General features: G+C 41.3%; 1 protein-coding gene across 1 annotated transcript in view; it reads right to left on the bottom strand.

Moving 5' to 3' along the window:
* The window catches only part of trpc1 (transient receptor potential cation channel, subfamily C, member 1), a 71,424-nt gene that overhangs the window by 16,285 nt on the left and 36,040 nt on the right, over positions 1 to 19,099 (bottom strand). The window contains exons 8-10 of the mRNA XM_078410416.1: positions 16,712 to 16,851; positions 13,337 to 13,480; positions 2,814 to 2,986 (exon numbers count right to left, since the gene is read on the bottom strand). Coding sequence (XP_078266542.1) covers positions 2,814 to 2,986; positions 13,337 to 13,480; positions 16,712 to 16,851 — 457 coding nt within the window. The remainder of the gene's footprint in view (positions 1 to 2,813; positions 2,987 to 13,336; positions 13,481 to 16,711; positions 16,852 to 19,099) is intronic.

Raw genomic sequence — 19,099 nt, 5'->3', positions numbered from 1 at the left:
TGTGCACATGGGCTTCAGTCAGGCATTCGACAAGGTTCCGCATGGTAGGCTACTCTGGAAAGTTAGATCGCATGGAATCCAAGGAGAGATAGCTGAATGGATAGCAAATTGGCTGCATGGAAGGAAGCAGAGGGTGATGGTGGAAGGTTGCTTCTCGGACTAGAAGCCTGTGAATAGTGGTGTGCCTCAGGGTTCAGTGCTGGGCCCGTTACTGTTTGACATCTACATCAATGATTTGGATGAGAACATACAGGACAAGATTAGCAAGTTTGCTGATGATACAAAAGCTAGTGGTTTTGCAGATAGTGAAAGATTGCAGCAGGATCTAGATTAATTGGCCAGGTGGGCGGAGGAATGGTTGATAGAATTTAATACAGAAAAGTGTGAGGTGTTGCATTTTGGGATGTCGAACAAGGGCAGAAGCTACACAGTAAATGGTAGGCCTCTGGGTAGTGTTGTAGAGCAGAGGGATCTAGGAGTACAGGTGCATGGTTCCTTGAAGGTCGAGTCTTTGGTTTTGTACGTGGGAGGTCGTGTCTCACAAATCTGATTGATTTTTTTGAAGACGTGACCAAAAGGTAGATAAGGTGGTCAAAAAGGCTTTTGGCACTTTGGCCTTCATCAGTCAGAATATTGAGTATAGAAGTTTGGGGGGGGGGGGGGTGTGTCCAATGCTTGGCTGAGTAGACATAACTTTTCAGCACTCCCGAAAACAAAGCCCTAAACTGCTAAAAAAAAGACGAACTAAAGGAAATCAAGTACTTTAAATCAAATCAGAAAGTATACAGAACGTACAGATGCCTTCCAAGAAAGAAAAAAGAGGACTACAACGGCCACAGAAGCAAGGAAATCCAACAAAGGAATCAAGAAAAAAAATCGAAGGTAGGCCCACAGCTCTGATGGAGCAGGGGACTGGATTTGGTGACTCCTCGGCAGGCGGTGAGACCGGGGAGGGCTCCGGTATGAAGCTGGAGTCGGCTACTCCCAGCAAGTGCTCTTTGACTCGGGGCAAAATACGAGGGGGTCACCGTGAGTTACCAAAAAGGCCCACTGTTTGCCGAGAGGCTGCTGAAGTCGAGTCTGGACTTTCGGACACGAGTGATGATGAGGTAACAGAAGACCCCACTAGCAGTGGAAGTGGAAATGAGGAAGAAGAAAATCAAGAAGATACAGAGACTAATATGAAAACAATGTTTCAAGAAATTATTAACAGGCTTAAGAAAATTGAAGGAGATAACAAATTAATGAGGAGAGATAACAAGAAATTGCATAAGACTTTGAAAGAAATGGAGGAGAATTTTCAAACAGTGACAAATAAAGTGGATAATATACAAATGGAAAATGAAATGTTAAAATCTAGAGTGGAAAAAAATGAAGACAGTATTACTGCTGCAGCAATTGAAAGCAAAAAGACGGCGGAGAAGTTGGATGCCTTGGAAAACTATAGCAGGAGAAATAATGTTAAAATTGTTGGTTTGCCAGAGGGAGTGGAGGGGGAAGACCCAATTAACTTTTTTCAAGATTGGATAGTGAATACTCTGGGAATAGACAAACAAGGTCGGATGGAAATAGAAAGAGCACATAGGGCTCTAAGACTGAAACTCTCGGCTAATCAAAAGCCAAGATCTGTGTTGATTAAATTTTTAAGATACCAAGATCGGGAATTGGTTTTCAAAACAGTCGGGAATAATATAAGAGAGGGAAAACCAATAGAATATGAAGGTACTAAAATAATCTTTTACCCAGACATCAGTAATGTCTTGTTGAGCAGAAAAAAAGAATTTAATAAGGCAAAAAATATTCTATGGAAGAAGGGCTATAGGTTTATTTTACTGCATCCGGCTACTTTGAAGATTATGATCAACACTGGAGTATAGAAGTTGGGAGGTCATGTTGCAGTTTGTATAAGACGTTGGTGGGACCGCATTTAGAATATTGTGTTCAGTTCTGGGCACCATGTTATAGGAAAGATATTGTCAAGCTTGAAAGGGATCAGAAAAGATTTACAAGAATGATGCGAGGACTAGAGGGTGTGAGCTATAGGGAGAGGTTGAGTAGGCTGGGTCTCTATTCCATGGAGCGCAGGAGGATGAGGGGAGATCTTTTAGAGGTATACAAAATCATGAGAGGAATAGATCGGGTAGATGCACAGTCTTTTGCCTAGAGTAGGGAAATCGAGGACCAGAGGACATAGGTTCAAGGTGAAGGGGAAAAGATTTAATAGGAATCTGAGGGGTAACCTTTTTCACACAAAGGGTGGTGGGTGTATGGAATAAGCTGCCAGAAGAGGTAGTTGAGGCTGGAACTATCCCATCGTTTAAGAAACAGTTAGACAGGTACATGGATAGGACAGGTTTGGAGGGATATGGACCAAGCGCAGGCAGGTGGGACTCGTGTAGCTGGGACATTGTTGGCCGGTATGGGCAAGTTGGGCTGAAGGGCCTTTTTCCACACTGTATCACTCTATGACTCTGTGCTAAAATCTCCTTTTGGTAATCCACAAAAAAAATCACATACAAACCATGCACAATTGTTGTATAATTTGGGAATAGCATGCAGATGGTCGGGTACAGTTTAGTGAATGGTAATCCCTTGGATTGGGGTAAAACAAACAGGAATTGGTACTAACTATATTAAGGGATAAAGTTGCACAGATCCAGCAGCTCTGCTTTACACAATAGAACTGAAACAACGTGGTAGCCTCATCTTTTCACTGTACCTCGGTACACATGACAATAAACTGAACTGAACAGACATTCAAGAATATCAGAGAGGAATCAGAATATTTGGCATATAGTTGCAAATGAACTTACGAGTCGAAGGTGTTATTGCTCTGTTGCTCACAGACGATTCCCGTACAATTCTCATTTTCCACTGAAAACTCCTTATCGTATAACTGGGTCAGTCCGATGGTGAAAGAGAACAGTACAAGCAGGAACATTCCTAGGAATTTCCCAAAATCTTGCAGCATTTGTCCCATGGACATCTGATCACAAATATTGGCACCAAATTATTACATGTTACAGTTTATACACAAAATTGGTCATACTTAGAGAATGATGGTAATCAGTCAGTGAATGCTAAACAGAGAAGGCTGAAGAAATATGATTTGGTTCTTGGTTTAGTTCATAATTAGCACAGGCCAAGGCAAGAACTTCTCCATAAATGACTACTAGCGGAAAGAAAATTACGGCAAGACTGTGCAACAGCACTTTTTGCAAAGCAGAGATTTACTTTGAATCTAGTCACAGGACATGTGCTCAGTTCTGACAATAGATGCCAAAAAGGTAGCAATGTCCCAGCAATGAGTCCAAATATTAATCAAAATGGATAAATTGGCAAAATTTCTGTACAGTATAGTATTTGCTCATAAGGCCTTCTTAGAATTTAAAATGTTTACATCTCAGGTCTAAAAATGAGGACATATCCACTTGCAGATGAGGATCTCACACTAAAATAAAAATGTAATGTGAGTTGGAGCCTAGAGCATGTACGTGTACCAGATAGAAACGGGATGATTTGTGTGCCTCTTCCACCGAGCTACAGAACTACATTGGTACGATCACTGACAAAATTCCTGTATTGTTTTTTCAGGAATCCTGGTGGATGGAAATATGAAAAGTGAAATGCAGTTTGAAAGTTGGAGGAAAAGTTATTTTTTGTTTCTCAGAATTGTTATCCCCCTGGAGAAAATAAGAAAAAAAACAGAAATTAAATTATGACTTTTTAAGTATTGGTCTGTTTGAGAGGAAACAACGGGTTTAATGTTATAACGGCACGGTGGCGCAGCGGTAGAGTTGCTGCCTTACAGAGAATGCAGCGCCGGAGATCCGGGTTCGATCCCGACTATGGGTGCTGTCTGTACGGAGTTTGTAGATTCTCCCTGTGACCTGCATGGGTTTTCTCTGAGAGATCTTCGGTTTCTCCCCACACTCCAAAGACGTACAGGTATGTAGGTTAATTGGCTTGATAAAAGTAAAAATTGTCCCTAGTGGGTGTAGGATAATGTTAATGTGTGGGGATCGTTGGTCGGCACGGACCCGGTGGGCCAAAAAGGCCTGTTTCCGCGCTGTATCTCTAAACTAAACTCAAACTCAAACTAGACCTTTGGAAAACCAGTTGGTTTCATTGTTTACTTAGATTTTGTTTTTCAGCTCTCGACCTGGCAGTTTTGCTATTTGCATCCACTATGTGGACTCTATGGCCACACTGACACAACTCTGTACTCTGTACAACTAAATCCTGCTGTCTCAACGTATGAATCACCAGGTCAGCCTGGTGGTGCAAATACAAATCTCCAGTTTGCTCAAAAGATCTAGTAAACTTTAGAAAACCAACATGAACCTCAAGAAATAAGTAGAGGACAGTAACACTCTCACTTTGATCTGCCAGGGGCTCTGTTTCCATTAGTTTTGCTTTATTTTCTTCATGACTGTGTTTCAAGTAATTACCATGAAATGTAACACCACCACCCGTGTTTCCCAGCCAGATGCCAGCCACATTTTCCATACATTAGCCGGAGGCCCTGAAAGACATCACTGTTCCAAAACGCCAAGATCAATTCTATACTTTTAACTATATTTGCATAATGCTTTGGGGTTTTTCCAACATGTCAATAGCTCAGGAAAACCTATAAATCAATGTAGCATTTTTCAATAATAACATCAAGGAAATATAGAGGATGTCCATATCCAAGACCCTATTTCCTGTAGCACAACAATTTAAACTAATTTAGTTAGATAGCAGGGCACTCTCCCTGATAAAGAGACAGCAAAAGTTTATTTTCCCAAATGAAGTCATTCTTGATGAAGCATCTTTAATTTAAACTTGGATATCAATTATTCCCACTGTAGTGTTCTGATTCATTTGTTAAATTAGTTGCTTCCAAGGCATACACTGGTTAAATGTTTTGAAATTCCAGCCAGCATCTCAGTATAATACAGTGAATAAAAAAACAATTTTATGTGTAGTTTGTGTCTTTTGTTTAAAGTTAGACGCACAAATTCGGAAAATGTAACACTTATTGCCAAACCAAGGTTTATTTTTGACGTAATATCTGTTTAATGTTGGAGAATATAACAGTGCTTGATGTGTTAGGATAAGATTCTCTGGAAAGACTGAAGGATGTGGCTTCTCACTATTCTATCCACAAGGAGTATTCAATCTTAAGACACTGCATGCTGGTTATCAAATGGAGACCAGAACTCCCTACTGATAGTGTAAACAAGTAACTTTTTCATGCTTCTTAATAAATGAGCAGAGCTCTGGGTCATTCAAAAGCAACTCCAGCCCAGGACAATGAAGAAGCAGGGTCTGGAAAATAAAGTAGCCAAGTGTCACGGAGGATCTCAGTGGGTCAGCTTGCATCTGTGGAAGGAAATGGGCAGTCAATGTTTCAGGTCAAGACCCTTCAACCCAAAACTCCAACTGCCCATTTCCTCCCACAGATACTGCCTGACCTGTGGAGTTCCTCCATCAGCTCTCCTTTCTTCGCTCCAGATTCCAGCATCTGCAGTCTCTTGTGCCTTGGACTCAATTCAACCGACTCTACTGGAGCAATCAAACAAGAAACATTAAACAGAGATCGCCAATTCAGCAAGCCGATGTTAAAGTTCCTATAATGTTATCTGAAGTAGCGCTGGGATATCTCCACGTGTTCAGGAAAACAATCCTCTCTCAAATAATACAAGTAACACATTGATTGCTGAAGAATGTAGAAACAAGAACTGCAGATGCTGGTTTACAAAAAAAGACACAAAGTGCTGGAGTAACTCAGCAGGCCAGGTAGTATCTCAGGAGATCGTGGATAGGTGAGTCTGAAGAAGGGCCCCAACCTAAAACGTTACCTTCCATATTCTCCAGAGATGCTTCCTGACCCGCTGAGTTACTCCATGACTTTGTGTCATATATTGATTGCTATTCATCTCACGATACGGTGTCATTGTTACAGAATGACCTACATGTTGTTTATATCAAGCAAATATGAGGATATTGTTAATTTGCTGATGAGCTCTATCTGCCAATTATAATTGAATGAAATTAACATTGAACCGATGATAAAACATGAATGTGTGAGCCAATCTTTTTATGGTGAGCCCTTGATTATGGTGATGTTAGAGGGAGGTGCTGGGCGGGTTCTTGAATAGTGGTTACTATGCAATTAATAACATCTTAAATGGGATATTTCGACTGTGAAAGAAGTTGCCTGAAATTTTAAAAATGCACAGATCTTTGAATTTGTTTTACAAGCGCATAAGCCAACTGGAACTCAACCAGCTCTGATCTGGTGCCTATTTATTTTTAGAATTCTAAAATCAGAAACTAGTCTGTGGTCTGGTGCTTCAGGTTCATTATGCACAGTGTTCCTAGTGATTTCAGTCATTGTGAATTATAACTGCACCATAAAATTATTGGAATCTTCACAGATCTGCCAGAGTGCCATATCTTTCTCTTCTTTAAAGCAAACTGAAAATAAATATTGAAGAACGACAATGTTGTCAGCATTGGAAATTAAAAAGGGAAGATGAGTGGTTATGACAATTCAAATATCTAGTTGCACCACAACAATGTGTCAATATGCAATTTTCAATGACATTCACAATATTGCTTTGGCATGTACCCAGTCCGCCTCCCCTGTGCCTGCAGTCCTGCTCAGCAGATGTGGCGGGTTATCTATTGAAATCTGAATTCCACTGTCTACCTTCTCCACGTTGTCTAGGATAAAGTTAGCATTATTCTGGCTATTATGAGTTTTTTCCCTCTATCCCAATCATTTCAATTTTATTTGGGATTTTTGATGCCAGATTTGGTTACAAGCAACCTTAACATAAAGAACAGTTTTTCCTCACTTCACCTCAGAAATTCAGTCTTCTTCCAACATTCATACCTTAAAGACTGGAGATGCATGGTCCGAGCAAAACCCAAGGACAGCCACGATTGTCCAATGGCAGAGATAGCTCTCCACTCACAACCTGGGCTCCTCAATTATGGTGAATAGTGATCTCCTGTCAGTAATATAATTGTCCACCATCATTCATGACATGATACAGGAAGACTACAGAGCTCCAGGATGTGGGGAGTGTTGGGGGGGGGGGGGAGTGGGTGGAGAGGGAGATGGTCATTTGGGTCCATTTCATCCTTGATACATTCTCTGCCTTGTATGCAGGAAGCACTGTGTTGTGGTTTCTCATTTGTAATGTTATGATCTTACTGATATCAGGAAATGATTGAGCACATTGGCTACAGAATAGACACTGGAACCTGACAAACATCCTGCGGGACCTGCAGGAACCAGCAAAGAAAGTGGCGTTTAAGAGGCTTTTAGTCGAGCACATGAAAGTGCAAGGAAGAGAATATTCCTTGGATAGAGATCTGGATATGGATATGGATCACGTAAGGCAGAAGAGATCAATTTAATTTGGCATCGTGTTCAGTGCAAACACATCACCTAAGGGGCCGGACAGAATCTTAGTTAAAAATTAATCTAGAAATTGGCTGCTCCAATGGTCTTTCTGACAGTGCCATTCTAGTACACCTGAGAAAGTTCTACAACAATGACATTATTGGAGTGGCACAGCAGGCAGGCTCAGCTTGAATCTCATAATCGAGATACGGCAATCATCATTCTTTCAAAAAGATCACTCAAAAACTTGTAAGTATATTGCAGAGTGCCACAGCTTGGAAAGTCCTTCCCATTAAAACCTTTTTGCAGCTTATTAAAATTTATTGTAGAATATGCTTACATCTGTTTCTGTCATATTTCCTATTGTTTTAGTTTGGTTTAGAGGTACAGCACGGAACCAGGTCATTCAGTCCACCGAGTCCGCGCCAACCAGCAATCCCCGTACACTAGCACTATCCTACACACTAGGGACAATTTACATGTTTTACAAAGCCAATTAGCCTACAAACCTGCACGTGTTTGGAATGTGGGAGGAAACTGGAGTGCCCGGAGAAAACCCACACGGTCATGGGGAGAACGCACAAACAGCACCTGTAGTCATGATCGAACCCGGGTCTCTGGCGCTGTAAGGCAGCAGCTGTACCACCTGGATGGAATGGAACTTAAAAATAAATTCAAACAAATTTGAAATTGATGCTGTTACAAATTAATCCGACAGAACAGATCATTGAAATAGTTATAAATCTGATGTGCAATGTGTATCTATTAAATTGCATGTCAGAGCATCAACTAATGCCATGCGTAAGGAAGGCAATTCATAACCTTACAAGAATACGGCCATCCACCTCTTCATCACAATATGGTGTCATTTTAGACAATGAGTTACTGAGAAATAAAATATATACTGTTGCATTTGTCAGCGTAATCTTTGTAGGTCAGGCACAGTAACCCAGCTACAGAAACTCTTTACAAAGAAAAATGGTAAACTCACAAATTGACCACAAAATCTTGGAGGCTTCAGATGTGAAATTCAGCCAGTCTCAAAATATTTGCAGTGCAAATATTTTTAGGTTAACAGTGCTCACTGTATAAACTGTTGATTCTAGTCTGACTAAATGTGATGGCAGAAGTACAACCAGACAATATTCATATTGTTTCCTTCCGAGATTCAGAATTCAAGTCAGGCTGGTGTTCACAAATCAAAATGGCTTCCTGCCGCCTACATAGACGCATGGCATTAGTTGATGCTCTAAACATGCAATTAAATAAATAAACATTGCACATCACATTTATGGCTTTGCCAAGGTGGGGGAAAGGGAAATTAAGGGTTAAGTTACTGGACAGCAACCTGTTGAACATTTGTCAACTGGTTACAAGGAAGTCTGGAAGGCAATTCAGATCATACCCAGAAATGTATGGTGCAATAGACAATAGACAATAGACAATAGGTGCAGGAGTAGGCCATTCAGCCCTTCGAGCCAGCACCGCCATTCAATGCGATCATGGCTGATCACTCAATCAGTACCCCGTTCCTGCCTTCTCCCCATACCCCCTCACTCCGCTATCCTCAAGAGCTCTATCCAGCTCTCTCTTGAAAGCATCCAACGAACTGGCCTCCACTGCCTTCTGAGGCAGAGAATTCCACACCTTCACCACCCTCTGACTGAAAAAGTTCTTCCTCATCTCCGTTCTAAATGGCCTACCCCTTATTCTCAAACTGTGGCCCCTTGTTCTGGACTCCCCTAACATTGGGAACATGTTATCTGCCTCTAATGTGTCCAATCCCCTAATTATCTTATATGTTTCAATAAGATCCCCCCTCATCCTTCTAAATTCCAGTGTATACAAGCCCAATCGCTCCAGCCTTTCAACATACGACAGTCCCGCCATTCCGGGAATTAACCTAGTGAACCTACGCTGCACGCCCTCCATAGCAAGAATATCCTTCCTCAAATTTGGAGACCAAAACTGCACACAGTACTCCAGGTGCGGTCTCACCAGGGCCCGGTACAACTGTAGAAGGACCTCTTTGCTCCTATACTCAACTCCTCTTGTTACGAAGGCCAACATTCCATTGGCTTTCTTCACTGCCTGCTGTACCTGCATGCTTCCTTTCATTGACTGATGCACTAGGACACCCAGATCTCGTTGAACTCCCCCTCCTCCTAACTTGACACCATTCAGATAATAATCTGCCTTTCTATTCTTACTTCCAAAGTGAATAACCTCACACTTATCTACATTAAACTGCATCTGCCATGTATCCGCCCACTCACACAACCTGTCCAAGTCACCCTGCAGCCTTATTGCATCTTCCTCACAATTCACACTACCCCCCAACTTAGTATCATCTGCAAATTTGCTAATGGTACTTTTAATCCCTTCGTCTAAATCATTAATGTATATCGTAAATAGCTGGGGTCCCAGCACCGAACCTTGCGGTACCCCACTGGTCACTGCCTGCCATTCCGAAAGGGACCCATTTATCCCCACTCTTTGCTTTCTGTCTGTCAACCAATTTTCTATCCATGTCAGTACCCTACCCCCAATACCATGTGCCCTAATTTTGCCCACTAATCTCCTATGTGGGACCTTGTCGAAGGCTTTCTGAAAGTCGAGGTACACCACATCCACTGACTCTCCCTTGTCAATTTTCCTAGTTACATCCTCAAAAAATTCCAGTAGATTTGTCAAGCATGATTTCCCCTTCGTAAATCCATGCTGACTCGGAATGATCCCGTTACTGCTATCCAAATGCTCAGCAATTTCGTCTTTTATAATTGACTCCAGCATCTTCCCCACCACTGATGTCAGACTAACTGGTCTATAATTCCCCGTTTTCTCTCTCCCTCCTTTCTTAAAAAGTGGGATAACATTTGCTATCCTCCAATCCACAGGAACTGATCCTGAATCTATAGAACATTGAAAAATGATCTCCAATGCTTCCACTATTTCTAGAGCCACCTCCTTAAGTACTCTGGGATGCAGACCATCAGGCCCTGGGGATTTATCAGCCTTCAGTCCCATCAGTCTACCCAAAACCATTTCCTGCCTAATGTGGATTTCCTTCAGTTCCTCCATCACCCTAGGTTCTCCGGCCCCTAGAACATTTGGGAGATTGTGTGTATCTTCCTCAGTGAAGACAGATCCAAAGTAACGGTTTAACTCGTCTGCCATTTCTTTGTTCCCCATAATAAATTCCCCTGCTTCTGTCTTCAAGGGACCCACATTTGCCTTGACTATTTTTTTCCTCTTCACGTACCTAAAAAAACTTTTGCTATCTTCCTTTATATTATTGGCTAGTTTACCCTCGTACCTCATCTTTTCTCCCCGTATTGCCTTTTTAGTTAACTTTTGTTGCTCTTTAAAAGAGTCCCAATCCTCTGTCTTCCCACTCTTCTTTGCTATGTTATACTTCCTCTCCTTAATTTTTATGCTGTCCCTGACTTCCCTCGTCAGCCACAGGTGTCTCTTACTCCCCTTAGAGTCTTTCCACCTCTTTGGAATAAATTGATCCTGCAACCTCTGCATTATTCCCAGGAATACCTGCCATTGCTGTTCTACCGTCTTCCCTGCTAGGGCCTCCTTCCAATCAATTTTGGCCAGCTCCCGCCTCATGCCTCTGTAATCCCCTTTGCTATACTGTAATACCGACACTTCCGATTTTCCCTTCTGCCTTTCCATTTGCAGAGTAAAACTTATCATGTTGTGATCACTGCCTCCTAATGGCTCTTTTACCTCTAGTCCCCTTATCAGACCAGGATCATTACACAACACTAAATCCAGAATTGCCTTCTCCCTGGTAGGCTCCAGTACAAGCTGTTCTAAGAATCCATCTCGAAGGCACTCTACAAACTCTCTTTCCTGGGGTCCATTTCCAACCTGATTTTCCCAGTCTACCTGCATGTTGAAATCTCCCATAACCACAGTAGCATTACATTTTTGACACGCCAATTTTATCTCCTGATTCAACTTGCACCCTATGTCGAGGCTACTGTTTGGGGGCCTATAGATAACTCCCATTAGGGTCTTTTTACCCTTACAATTTCTCATTTCTATCCATACTGATTCAACATCTCCTGATTCTATGTCACCCCTTGCAAGGGAATGAATATCATTCCTTACCATCAGAGCAACCCCACCCCCTCTGCCCACCTGTCTGTCTTTTCTATACGTTGTGTACCCCTGGATATTCAGTTCCCAGCCCTGGTCCTCTTGTAACCATGTCTCAGTGATCCCTACAACATCATACTTGCCCATGACTAACTGAGCCTCAAGCTCATCCACTTTATTTTTTATACTACGCGCATTTAAGTACAACACTTTAACTTCTGTATTTACCTCCTCTCTCACATCGTTCACAATTGGCCCTGCCCTTAATTTCTTTTCCGCTCTAGAACTTCTGTTCCCATTCTTCCGAGAGTCTTTTGCAATATCTCCTGTATTCCCTTTTACCTCATCTTCATATTCACAATTTGTTAACCCCTCCCCCCCACTACTTAGTTTAAAGCCACAGGTGTCACACTAGCAAACCTGCCTGCCAGAATGTTTGTCCCCCTGCTGTTAAGATGCAACCCGTGCAGAGGAAATAAAGTGAAGAAAGTTTCCATAATTTAATAAAAAAACATTTAATTATACAAGATAATTATAGGGGGAAATAATAAACTGTAGAATGGGGAAAAACAGACAGCAATGGAGATGCTGGGAAAAGGAAGATGCAGACAATGTTTTGTGTATGCTACTAGGTGAAGCAAGGAAGGCCACTCCAAACACTGACCCAAAGAGAAGGAAAGCAAAACCACCCCACAGACACTCAGATATGTTAGGTCCATTTTGGGGTACCCTTAATTGAGATCTGGTGCTAACCACCTGCCTGAAAGGGATAATTCAAGGTTTAAAAAATTATTTGGAAGGACCAGTTATTAATTCACAACAGGAACTGATTTTCAAAGTATGTGTTCTAATGTACACTGAAAGCAGTAATCAGTTAGAAATTAAAATGGCAGCTTTGTAACGAGACAGATGGTCTACTCACATAACCGTGACTTCTTGTCATATGCATCAGCCAAATGCAAGACAATAGAATATATTAATTGGCCTACATCATGCCAGAAATCTTCAGCTTAAGTTATTTCACACCTTTGTGATAGAGATGAAGGAAGCTTCCAGACCTGACTTATTTGTCACTTGGCACATCAAGCATGGTCATCAGGATATTTGTCCGTCTATCAATAATGGGATACTTGTGAAGGAAAATCAGCCCTCACAACACTAATTATGGGTGCATGGGTTCCCTGTCCTCAGAGGCTTTTTGACCATCCATAGGAAGTACTTTGAACAAGCAAAGGAGTTGGAATGTTTTGTGTAGGAAGGAACTGCAGATGCTGGTTTACACTGAAGATAGACACAAAATGTTGGAGTAACTAAGTGGGACAAGTAGCATCTCTGGAGGGAAGGAATGGGTGACATTTCGGGTCGAGTCTGAAGAAGGGTCTCAACCTGAAACGTCACCCATTCCTTCTCTCGAGAGACACTGCTTGTCCCGCTGAGTCACTCCGGCATTTTTGTTAACCTTCGTTGGGATGTTTTGTCAGCTATATTGTAAATGAGGAATTCCATGTAATCTTATGTCAGACTTAAAATACCTAAGTCAACTAAATTGTTTTGAAATTAAAATTGTTTTGAATCATCTGCTGTTAGCGTTGATCTTAAGATAGTATAAAAACGTAATGTATTTTGAGTTTGGGAGATTTTACTCAGAGGGTCTCCAAGAGAATTTCTGTTTCCCTTGATGAATAGAAGACTTTTATATCAACCAACTTTGGCCTCTGCCTGACTCTACCCCTACTGCCGTGGCCTGTACATTCTATTTGTGCTTAAAGAGAGACATCTACTCTTTGGTTTCAAATGAATAAACTAATAAGCATGCATTACCTGCAGTGGTCCCAGGATGGAACTGGTTGTGTACATGAAGAAAAGCCGCAGATAACTGAGAATATTCCCAAAAGCAAAGAGACCCTCTGCCACTAAAGTGGGATGAAAAGCGTCCCAATCCTTCCGATCTCTAATGGCATGAAACTAGAGAGATATTAAAGAAGTTTAGTTTAGTTTATTGTCACATGCACCGAGGTACAGTGAAAAGCTTTTGTTGCATGCTAACCAATCAGCGGAAAGACAATACATGATTACAATGGAGCCATCCGCAGTGTACAGATACAGGATAATGGGAATAAAGTTTTGTGCTTGTTGAACAATAACATGATTTATAGATTTATAGATCTTGTTTATTTAATACACCCATTCTTAATATCCTGATTCTTAAAAGATACCTTAAAGGGATTTGTTGTAAGATTAGGCTGGTACTCACAGTCTGAAAAGTGAAAAGCAAACAGAAGCTATCTCTGTACTGCAGATGTGTTATTTTTGAGCAAGTAATTCTCTACATAAATTTATAAATCACAGATAGGAGCAACCCTGAAAGAACACTGAAAGTGCAAACATCAAGGTGCAGCAATTTCTATGCACAAAAGTTAGAAATTATCACGCCTAAACTTTACATATCAGATCAGGGCACGCATAAGCAAATAACATTGAAATTCAACTAAATAGCAAAGATAGCTCCATGCTCAATACGTTATTTTGTGGCAACCACCTTTCAATCTGTCTCTGCGGACATGTGTTGGGGCAGAGAACAATGTCTGCGCTTTAAAACAGGGGCAGGTCATTGCTTTGTTCTCCAGAGATGTTGCCTGACCCACTGACTTACTCCAACACTTTGTTATACAGCATCCACAGTTTCTTGTTTCTATATTTTGAATTACTGTACCACCACTGTAATACTGACAGTGATCAGGTGCCATTAGGCACTCCAATTCCAACATCTCAATCTTTAGCTTCCTAAAAATGTCCTATTGGAGAGAATTCTTCAGGATAGGATTTACTCCTATTTGAAAGAGAATAGATGGGTTAATTAGGGACAGTCAGCATGACTTTGCACGTGGCAGGTCATGTCTTACTAACTTCAGGGAGCTTTTTGAGGAGGTGATGAAGATGATCAATGAGGGGAGGGCGATGGATGTTGGCTACATGGATTTTAGTAAGGCATTTGATAAAGTCCCCCATGGTAGACTGATCCAGAAGATTAAGATGCACAAGATTAATGGTGACTTGGTCGTATGGATTCATAAATGGCTTACTGATGGAAGTCAGAGCTGTGGTGGAAGGACAATATTCAGGCGGAGGATGGTTAGTAAATTTGCAGATGACCCCAAGATTGTTGAAGTCATGGACTGTGAGGACGACTGTCGAACTTTACTGTGGAACATAGATCAATGACAGAAAAATGAAAAATGGTATATGGATTTTAATCTGAGCAATTGTGATGTCTTGCAGTATGGGAGGTTGAATGTAAAGGGAAAATATTCAATTAATAGTAAAATCCTTAATAGCATTGATGTATAGAGGGATCTAGGGGTCCAAGGCCATAACTTGCTGCAAGTGGCAAAACAAGTCGATAAAGTTGTAAAGAAGGCAAATGATATGCTTGCCTTCATTGGTCAGGGCTCTGAGTGTAAGAGTCAGGAAGTCATGATGCATCTTTATTGGACTTTCTTTAGGCCGCATTTGGAGTTTTGTATGCAGTTCCGGTCGCTCCATAACCAGAAAGTTGTGGAGGCTTTGAAAAGGGTGCAGAGGAGACTTAAGGGCCTGTTCCACTTAGGCGATTTTAAGGCGACTGCCGGCAACTAGGTTGTCGCCGACAGTTCATCGGGGTCTCGTGGGCATGATCGTGAGGAGTCTTCCAAAAATCGCAGTGGATCTCAGCGCGTCGCTGAGAAAACATCTGGAGTGAAATTTCTCGGCGACAGCTGGCTTGTCGCCAGGTATCGTTGCTTATTGCGGGCGCTGTCGCATGCTGTCCCCAGGTTTGATAGGTTCTCTTAGATGCATTTAGAAGCACATAATATTAAAATAAGTAAAGTCATTTCAAAATACCATAAAATGCTTGTGTTTAACCAATTTTATTTACCGTCAGAACATTTGACAGGTAGATTGGAGGCGACAGTTTGACGGTCAGGTAAGCGTGGCAATTTCCGCGTTGTTTATGGCCATCAGCCATTACATTTAAAGTGGGCTCCCAACCCAGATATGCAACCCAGAAACCAGATATGCATCTCTCGTAAATTTCTCTCGTAAATTTTCAAAGAATGCCCACACACTTTTCACACAAATCCACCTAACCACTTTTAATTTTTTTTTTTTAATACAGCTATTAGTAAACTGGAAGTAAATCCAGTTTATGCCTTGTTACAGTGATGCTTGGTTTTTAAGTAACCCACACAAGATGTTATCGTTCAAAACTCTCAAGTACTTACTGACTTGTCAGTGATTTCAGCGAAAATTAGGACGCCGGAGAAGCATTGACAGCGTGGGAATTTCGCAATGTTTCCGAAGACGGTGTAATCTCGACCTGACTCGGCATTGTCGTGGTCATTGTCGTCGGGTAAAAGAAACTTTTGGCGATCTGCTACGACTTTGACAGTCGCCGGCAGTCGCCAAAAAAATCGCCTAAGTGGGACAGGCCCTTTAGCTTTCTACCCACTCTCTGGTAACCACCTACAATGCAAGACTGGAACCAGGAGAACTTGCTCCTCTTCCAGTCAAGGTGCACAACACAAGAAAGGGGCAAAGCAACAAAGTAAATCTTCAAAGTTGGAACTAAAAATACAATTAAAATCACAAGCTGCTGCTTCTTTTTTCCAGCAGTTAGTGTTTGACAGAGAGCTCACAAACAAGCCACTAGTCCTCACTTCAGGGGAATGAATAGCCCTAAAAAATCTAGTTAAATAACAAGAGCAACCCATTTTGTTTCTTCAAAGCATATTATTTTGATATCCAAACACACATCGCAAATTAACTCATTGTTAATTTGTCATCAACTTATCCATTATAAGTACTGCACAATTTGCAATTGTTTAATTTATGAATTTTCACTAATGCCATTGATCTTTTATGGACATGTCTTCGAATTATGAATTTATTTTTTGCTATGACTCACAGCACATCACTCTCTTCCCACTCGAACGCACTGTATAAAATATTGTGCACTTTGCACAGTATTTTGTATTTATGAAATTTTGCTTAATAATACGCTTTCCAGGGATGCAACCCTTTTGTAAATTGAAGAACGGCTGTATTTTCAATCAATTTCTAACAGCTTCTCTTTTTTGCAACATTTAGCTTATAGCAGCAATTCTCACATCCAGACAGAACTACAAAATCGCCCTTCTCTCCACATGTCTTGTTTACCTTATGATGAGCCACAACCTTGAGGGCAAAAGTTGCTAAATACAAGGAGTTCATGACAAAACTGAGTTGATTTCGAGACTCTTCCAGAAAGTCTTCAAGTCCATCATACCACAGTCTCTTCACATCGGACCAGACCATTCCTAGAGACAAATTACACATTAGCATGTTCTCGAGAAAATTGCCATATTCAAAACAATGTCTGGGTTTGTCCAGTGGAAGCAGAAACGAGGCTTGCCGGACAAATATAACGTCAGCTTTAGGATTATGAAAATTAAATATTATTCTGTTCAAAATTCCATCGAAATGAAATTATCCATATCCAGAGAACATTTACACTCAGTGAATATAAATATTATTTGACAGATTGGGACCATCCAGAGTATTTATTTCTGTTTATGCAGAAAGACTTGGAACTGAATCTGGTTTCTTGCATTGCTCAATTCCACAAGGGCCCTAGTGTCTCAGTAATGGCTCAAAATGGTTGTTTTTAAGATTATTCTGACAAGCCACAAGACTTAGCTCCATCTTCTCATGTTTTCTTCTCCAGATGATTTCCTCTTCCCACTGGTTTTGGCCCTTTGGCATTTCCTTGCAAGTGGCTGCCTGTTACAAACCGTTCCGTTCTTCCAAATATTCGCGATAAAATCTTGAGCCCAAAGCATAACTTTAACTTCTCCCTGAAAGGAACCGCCTTCATGCATGGAGAGATATTCTTCTATTCAATGAGTGTCATGTAAACTGGTGGGTCCAGAGTCGCATCTAAACCATACCCATTAAAATGGCGAGGTACTTTTTAAAACTAACAATCCAGTAGTTTTATGTCACCATTACTGAGACTATTTTTGTCCTCCTAAATTTATCTAATTATTTTAATTTAAAGTTTCGAAGTTGACATCTTCTAATTTGAGCCTGGTCTCCTGATCAAATATTCAGTGCTCTGGCTGTTAATTTAGTAACTTAACCACAACGTAATTTTAGACTCTCCATGATACCTTTCCACATATGGTGCCAGACTGCAACCTGCCACGATAATTCATTGTTCTATTAGCCTTCATTTTAGACATTTGTGGTATTCAATGTCTTAAATTGCCAGGACTTGATGAGATTTATCTCTGTCTATTGCGGGTAGCAAGGAAGGGGATTGTTGGGGCTCAGAAAACGATTTTTTAAATATCTCTGGCCACAAGTGAGGTGGCCAATGACAGGTGGACCTTTTTCTAGTTCCTCTCCCCCCCCCCCCCCCCCCCCCCAGGAGGACAGCAGGGATAAAGAAGGTAATTGTGGACCAGTGATGATAATGCCAATGGTAGAAAAGTTATTAGAGAAAGTCAAGTCAAGTTTATTGTCATTCGCAAAAGTACAGTGAGATACAAGGACAAATATATATATTTTTTTTAAATAGGATTACAAGTTACCCTAGCTTTGGAGATACGTGACTAAAATTGCTAGCCTTTGCTGCTATCTCCAACCTCCCCCCTCCCCCCCCCCCCCCCCACCTGATCTATTGATCTATCAATCAACTGTTCCTCACCTCCATTCACCGAGCACTTGCTCAATCTTGCCCCACCTTCAACACCATCTCTTTACACTGGCTACTTTCCCTTGATTCTTTCAATCCAAATGAAGGGTCTAGACCCAGAAAGTCAACTGTCCATTTTCTTCCACAGACCTGACCTGCAGAGTTCCTCGAACAGCTCTCCTTTCTTGTTACCATAGCTCATTCATTAGGAAGTCCTTTCTGATAAATATGATTATTTATTTTAACAGATATAAACTGTATTGACAAGAGCAGTGTGTTGATGCAGTGCACATGCACTTCAGTTTAGCCTTTGACAACCTCCCACATAGAAGGCTGATTCAAAAGATTCAAGCCCATGGGATCCAAGGCATGGTAATAGGAGGAAGAGCATTACAGTGGCAGATGTGAGCACCTCATATTTCGCTTGGTCTGCTTACAACCCAGCTGCTTGACTTTGATTTCTCTGATTTTAAGTAACACTTGCATTCCCTCTCCCCGTCCCTCCCCCACCCTAGTCATCCTGCTGGGCCACATATGGAATATTGTGGCTCTGGTCACCACAGTATAGAAAGGATGTGATAACATTAGAAGAAGAGATTCACCAGGATGTTGCCTGGAATGGAAGGCTTTTGTTAGAATGAGGGATTGGATACGCTGGGACTGTTCTCACTGAAGTGCAGGAGACTGAGCGGTAGCTTTACACGTGTAGAAAGTTATGAGGGGCATAAATAGGATGGATAGCAAGAAACATTTTCCCTGTGCTGAGACACCCAAAATTAGAAGGCTTGGGGTTAAGGTGCAGAGAGAAAAATCAGAACGCATCTGAGGGATTTGTTTCCACCCAGTGGGTAATTGGAATCTGAAATGCA

The sequence above is a fragment of the Rhinoraja longicauda genome, chromosome 13, assembly GCF_053455715.1.
Source record: "Rhinoraja longicauda isolate Sanriku21f chromosome 13, sRhiLon1.1, whole genome shotgun sequence".
In the NCBI taxonomy this organism is placed as follows: Eukaryota; Metazoa; Chordata; class Chondrichthyes; order Rajiformes; family Arhynchobatidae; genus Rhinoraja; species Rhinoraja longicauda.
The sequence above is the reverse complement of the archived record's forward strand: the minus strand, read 5'-3'. Positions and strand labels throughout refer to the sequence as shown.